At 34.2% G+C, this 7,244-nt stretch overlaps 1 protein-coding gene across 1 annotated transcript in view; it reads left to right on the top strand.

The window, feature by feature from the left end:
* Positions 1–4,592, top strand: part of LOC113045672 (protein PFC0760c-like) — a 6,186-nt gene extending 1,594 nt beyond the window's left edge. The window contains exons 2-6 of the mRNA XM_026206225.1: positions 1,618–1,679; positions 1,814–1,882; positions 3,930–3,981; positions 4,095–4,131; positions 4,223–4,592. Coding sequence (XP_026062010.1) covers positions 1,618–1,679; positions 1,814–1,882; positions 3,930–3,981; positions 4,095–4,131; positions 4,223–4,286 — 284 coding nt within the window. The 3' untranslated portion in view covers positions 4,287–4,592. The remainder of the gene's footprint in view (positions 1–1,617; positions 1,680–1,813; positions 1,883–3,929; positions 3,982–4,094; positions 4,132–4,222) is intronic.
* The last annotated feature ends 2,652 nt before the right edge of the window (positions 4,593–7,244 follow it).

Genomic DNA, 7,244 nt, shown 5'->3' with positions numbered 1-7,244 from the left:
GGCCCAGTAGATCAGATCATTCTTTGGTATTTGTCTTGTTTCGAAAGAGCGGGTTTCAACCATTTCCTTCATCCCTATATTTGTCCTGTTTGAATTTGGAATCTTCTGCATTTGTGTCACCATGCATGTGAAACTACAGAGAAAGAAAGAGAGACAGGCAGATGTAGTGGGGAATACACCATGGAGAGAGATCACCGTGGAGTAGCAGGAACCGATAGAAAAAGAGAGAAAGAGAGAGAGAGAGAGACAGGAGGATGTTGGATGGTTGTGGGGAGTATAGGAAGGCAGGCTGATTGGACAGATCGGTTCTAGATTCTCTCTCTTGCCCTACATCTCCCGGAACTCATTCTTTCTCTGTAGAGATTCTCCATAACAGAAGTGACATGTACTCCACACTGATCTGTGCTTGTAAAGTCATTGTGTGATATTTAAATGATCTATATGGGTTTATAAATGTTACATATGTTATCTCTATTTATGCTAATATATATTTATTTCATTATCCTTACCAGAAAGGATTCCAATTCTCTAAATAGTTGCAAAAAGAAAAAACATTCTCAATGTCCCATTCTTAAACATGTACTATTGCTGTAACAGTACACTTATTTTATTTATTTTTTTCATTTGAATTACTTTAGTAAAACAGACAACTGGAAACATACGTTAAGCAATCAGGGACAATGCGTATGAAGTGTTTAAAGGATAAACTAGGGATGCAACAGCACAGATGTCAGCGGAGAGTCGGCAAAAGAGAGAGAATGTTCATTCATAATTTACATATTCATGTTGATACACACAGGAAGTATCACAAGGGAACAGGCAATAGAGCAACTGTCAGGAGATGCACAAACACGACTGTTTAGACTGAATCCTTTTTCTGTTGGAACTGTGTTATTTTTTCTTTTAATTTTCCTGGTGTTTGTTTTTTTCCATTCTCTGTTTTGTATAATATCTGCTGTCTCATCATTATAAGTAGCACAATGGTGCTATACAAAGCACCACATCTCTTAACCCCACTCTAAAACTAATAAATCAAATGATCCTGTGTTGCACAGTGTAATTTCTGTTACCTCTGTTATTTTACCTTTAAATTAACTTAAATGTGAGTGTCTTGAAATGTTTGAGCTCAAATTAATTATAATTTTTGGCAAGTATTATTTATTTATTTGGATAGCAGACTATATATGCAATCAACAGAGATAATTTATTAATTGTTGCCCAAAAGTTGTACTGTCTTAACAAAGTAATCTAAATGCATTTAGACAAAAAATTGTCATATAATAATATTAATATAGCCCTTTTATAAACCTTTATTTATTTTATTATTATTGTTTTTTAAATATACAATAAGTATATAGTTTGTGATACATGTTAGTTGTTAGTTTTTTTTGTTTGTGTATGAGTGTATATAAAAGTGTTCATTTCCATATATACATTTACTCAAACGTGGTGAGTTGTGTATGTGCATGTGTGTGAAAGAGAGAAAGAGAGAAAAAAGTGGTGTTCATGTGAGTAAGACTAATTCATTCTGTTCCTCATCACAATTCTTACTTCATTTTTCACATACACATGCCAATAATGATAATTTAAACCCACAGCTGACAATATTTCTTTCAGATGATGATGACGACGATGATTATCATGAAGGATCCCTCTGTTCATTGTGTGCCCATTGTGAGGTAAGATCTTCTGAGCTCTAATAAAGTGCACTATTATTTGTAGTCTAATTTTGCCTTCATTCAGTCTGTCTTCAACCAGTTTTGCTTTACATTTGGCCTTGATTCAGTTATTTCTCATTTCTCTCTCCCCTCAGCATTGCGACAGCTGTGATAAGTGCCCATGCAAAAAGGGAGACAAAGCTGCACACTGCGACTTCTGTGATGTGAGAAACCCAACACAAACACACATTTCCTAAAGAAATACAATACAGTTTACCCAAAGAACCTTGAAATTGAAAGTGCTAAATTCTACTTTTCAAACTCAAGCTATTCTAAGAAATGCATGGTAATTAAGAGTTTTTATACAGGTCCTTCTCAAAAAATTAGCATATTGTGATAAAGTTCATTATTTTCCATAATGTAATGATAAAAATTAAACTTTCATATATTTTAGATTCATTGCACACCAACTGAAATATTCCAGGCCTTTTATTGTTTTAATACACATGATTTTGGCATACAGCTCATGAAAACCCAAAATGCCTGTCTCAAAAAATTAGCATATTTCATCCGACCAATAAAAGAAAAGTGTTTTTAATACAAAAAAAAGTCAACCTTCACATAATTATGTTCAGTTATGCACTCAATACTTGGTCGGGAATCCTTTTGCAGAAATGACAGCTTCAATTCGGCGTGGCATGGAGGCAATCAGCCTGTGGCACTGCTGAGGTGTTATGGAGGCCCAGGATGCTTCGATAGCGGCCTTAAGCTCATCCAGAGTGTTGGGTCTTGCGTCTCTCAACTTTCTCTTCACAATATCCCACAGATTCTCTATGGGGTTCAGGTCAGGAGAGTTGGCAGGCCAATTGAACACAGTAATACCATGGTCAGTAAACCATTTACCAGTGGTTTTGGCACTGTGAGTAGGTGCCAGGTCGTGCTGAAAAACGAAATCTTCATCTCCATAAAGCTTTTCAGCAGATGGAAGCATGAAGTGCTCCAAAATCTCCTGATAGCTAGCTGCATTGACCCTGCACTTGACAAAACACAGTGGACCAACACCAGCAGCTGACATGGCACCCCAGACCATCACTGACTGTGGGTACTTGACACTGGACTTCAGGCATTTTGGCATTTCCTTCTCCTCAGTCTTCCTCCAGACTCTGGTACCTTGATTTCAGAATGACATGCAAAATTTGCTTTCATCCGAAAAAAGTACTTTGGACCACTGAGCAACAGTCCAGTGCTGCTTCTCTGTAGCCCATTTCCTGCACACGCCTGTGCACGGTGGCTCTGGATGTTTCTACTCCAGACTCAGTCCACTGCTTCTGCAGGTCCCCCAAGGTCTGGAATCGGTCCTTCTCCACAATCTTCCTCAGGGTCCGGTCACCTCTTCTCGTTGTGCAGCGTTTTTTGCCACACTTTTTCCTTCCCACAGACTTCCCACTGAGGTGCCTTGATACAGCACTCTGGGAACAGCCTATTCATTCAGAAATTTCTTTCTGTGTCTTACCCTCTCGCTTGAGGGTGTCAATGATGGCCTTCTGGACAGCAGTCAGGTCGGCAGTCTTACCCATGATTGCGGTTTTGAGTAATGAACCAGGCTGGCAGTTTTTAAAAGCCTCAGGAATCTTTTGCAGGTGTTTAGAGTTAATTAGTTGATTCCGATGATTAGGTCAATAGCTTGTTTAGAGAACCTTTTCATGATATGCTAATTTTTTTAGATAGGAATTTTGGGTTTTCATGAGCTGTATGCCAAAATCATCAGTATTAAAACAATAAAAGGCCTGAAATATTTCAGTTGGTGTGCAATGAATCTAAAATATATGAAAGTTTAATTTGTATCATTACATTATGGAAAATAATGAACTTTATCACAATATGCAAATTTCTTTGAGAAGGACCTGTATAACTACAGTCCAACTCCTGGCCCCAAACCTATCTCTATTTTATTTTTCCTTTTTTCTGTTTAATTTATATCTATATTATATTGATAAATTGTGCTTACTGTAGCTGTTCAGTGATGCTAGAACTGCAGATAGCCAGAGCATGCATTAATGACATAATAATTTGCATTAGTCACAGCATGTGGGGGTCCAGGCCAGTAACAGTAAGTGTTTAAATCCAAATTATGTGCTTGTCTGAAACTATAGATGGCTAAATTATACAGTGTTCCATTTTCCCTACAAAACCACGTGCACATATTTTCACAAACAATTACTTAATTGCAAGAATTTATCAGAACATTTTATCTGTCTTTTGTCTCTTCAGGACTGTGGAAAGTGCTACCTCTGTCCTGTTTGTGAAACCGTCTGCAAGCCAGGTAAGAAACACAATACAGCAATTTCATACATGCTATTTTAAATGTTTAGATTGTGGATAATTTCAAGGTCTGATTATTTTATGAACTCACTACAATTTATTTTTTTCTAAAAGGTGGCTTTGTTGACTCTGTTTCTGGATCCATCTATAAGTAAGATAATATTCTCTTGCAAATAAACCTGCAATGGTTATTACAACCATAGTCATATACTGATGTAGCCTAATACCCTCTTCTTTTTCAGGACTGTCGCAGACGTCTTTAATGATGATGACGACGATGACGACGACGACGACGACGACAACTAAACCCATCTGTCACCACCATGTGGCCAAAAGAGGAACGTGCACCTGGGCGTTTCGTTCCACAGAGTTCAGGATTTACATCGTAGCGTTGGTCATTGCCTTTTTAATATAATCACATCACACGCTACAGTCTGGTCAAAAAATACATACACGTGGAACTTAAATAATTTCATTACCTTAAATTAAATGTATTTAATTGAACAACATTTCCCTTTAAAACAGTTTTGTTATTAACATATGATATGAAGTGTAATTGCAAACCTGTGTTGTTTTGAGACTACTTATGGAATAAAATGAGGGAACGTTTTATTTATGTGTGTAAGTTCAACAATTATTTCTTAAATACTTTCAAAAACATATCAATGTAGACAGAGTATTATTGTATACAGTATTGGGAAGGATACTTTGTTTGGAAATGTAATAGGTTACAGATTACAAGTTACCCTATTTAAAATGTAATAAGTAGTGTAACTATTTCAATTACTTCATTAAAGTAATGTTACTGATTACATTTGATTACTTTTTAATTACTTTTCTTAATTTCTAATGTTTTTAACTGTTAATTATTTTGAAACATTTGTAGTACAGGGTTAACCTTACACTGGTACTCTACAGCGATTACTGTCAGACTTTTAGTATCCTTCTTCACTCGAATTAAGATTATAATAATTTAACTGTAACTCACAATCAGACTTTAGCACCTCTTTTTACTTTGAGATCTTTTTGAGGTTAAATACAGATTTAAAATCATGAGATATACTTTAATAGTTATGTTTTTGAAATCAAATCTTTGCTTAGCTATGAGAGAAAACACTGGCATCTAACAATGCCTCACAGGAAATAAAACAGTCGTTGAATAAGCATGTGTCCTATTCTGTGTCCTCAACTCCTGAAATCTCGTCTCGCATTTTAAATCTGCATGTGTGTGTGTGTGTGTGTGTGTGTGTGTGTGTGTGTGTGTGTGAAAATAGTCTATTAAAATGTAACCCTCTTTGTAATCATTAATATTTTCATAAGTAACTGTAAATTAATTACAATTTTTTTTCTCAGTAACTGTATCAGATTACAGTTACATTTATTTTGTAATTAAATTATGAAAGTAGTTACTCCCAAATACTGATGATATGTGTGGGATGTCCTTACTGTCTCTGTTGAATCCAATAGGTTGTGATGTTTTGCACTTTTCTGTCCATTTTTCAGCTGAAGAAATATGATTTCCAAACATGATTTGTGATTTGAAATATGCCCTGAAAGGGATCTGTGTCATCGTTTAGTCACCAGCATGTTGTTTCAAACTTGTGTGATTTTTTTTCTTAAGCAGAAAACCAAAGGAAAGGCTCTTTACTTGCAGGAGCGGGCCTTGAGATATTTGATATCCAATAGTAAAAGTATGCTAATAAGAACATAACTAGTGCACTATATATTTACACTCTATAATATATATATATATATATATATATATATATATATATATATATATATATATATATATATATATACCATTAGTCTCTGTTTTATGTGGTTATCATGGGTCAATAAACAATAATGATAAACTTTTTGTTTGACCATTGTCCATGTCAACGTTCAGTTGCTTTATGTCTCTTTTTGCTATTTTCACACACATGTGAGCTTATAGTCATTCTCTATCCTGCAACTTTAGATGATTAGCAACCATCTCCATTAAAGAGGCCTTGGAGGAATAACTTAATCATTGAGCATCCTTTTCATAAAAGACTAGAACAGGTAAAAGACACAAAGCTGGGAGGATTAACATAAAAAAGAGGCTAGTTATAGTTATTGTCTTTGACATGAATTAAGGCCTGTTTTTGGCCGATGGTGTGCAGCATCGGCTTTAACTTTTTGTTATTTAAATACTGTAAAAAAATTAATTGCTTTCAGGGTCATTCTACAGAAACGTCCATTTTTCTGTCCTTTACAGAAATATTACAATTGAAAAACACATGGGTTAAATATATATATTTTAAAATAAAACAATGTGTTATTTGAACAATTAGTTCAGGTCATCATGTTCTTGCACCATAAATGTGGCAATATTTGTTTTTAATGAATTATAAAGAATTCCAAGCACCACAAAACTGCTTGTTCCAGGTTTTCTACCATTTAAATTACAAAAATGTATTCATTACTATCAACTATATGATATAAATTGCATAATAAAATAAAATGCTCAATAAATATTATACAATTTATATTGAAAACAGTGGTCCCCAGGGTTTGTGTCACTGGTGTTAACGTTTGACAAAAATCTGTCATTTTGTAATAACAATCTCACTAATGACATCACTTGACTTCTTCCTTCCTATTTTCTAAAGATCTAAGAAAAAGCCCATGCTAAGTCCACTGTTTCTTTTCAATTATCCGAAATTTTCTCATTTAACTCATGATTTCATATGAAGCTTTTAGTTGACGTCACTGGTATGACCTATTTACTGTTAGGGATCTGTAAAAAAAAAAAACTATTATAAAAATGGATTAAACACACCAGATCAGTATATCAGGTCTTATGTCACTGGTGATTCATTGTGTCACTGGTGTTACAGTACTGCTTTTTTCTTTCAAATTAAATCAGTAAAACATAATCTCCTTCTTTCTTGCATTTTCATTATTATTCTATAACTTTGACTACATGTGCTGAAAAAAATCAAGAAAACATATTTAATATATATATATATATATATATATATATATATATATATATATATATATATATATTGATAAATAAGGTAACACCAGTGACAAAAAAATGGTTCATTTGGTCTTGAAATAACTGCAAAAAAGCTAAAGAGAAAAATAATTAAGCTGTCATTTATAGGTATTCAATCAGGGTATCTTCCGTCCATTCCAAATCCGTTTCAAATTAAAAAACAGAAAACGAAAAACTCAAGAGGATTCAAGTGAGATAACATGAATTAAATAACTAGAAATGGAAAAATGGCTCGT

Source organism: Carassius auratus, chromosome 3, assembly GCF_003368295.1.
Source record: "Carassius auratus strain Wakin chromosome 3, ASM336829v1, whole genome shotgun sequence".
Taxonomy (NCBI): Eukaryota; Metazoa; Chordata; class Actinopteri; order Cypriniformes; family Cyprinidae; genus Carassius; species Carassius auratus.
The sequence above is the reverse complement of the archived record's forward strand: the minus strand, read 5'-3'. Positions and strand labels throughout refer to the sequence as shown.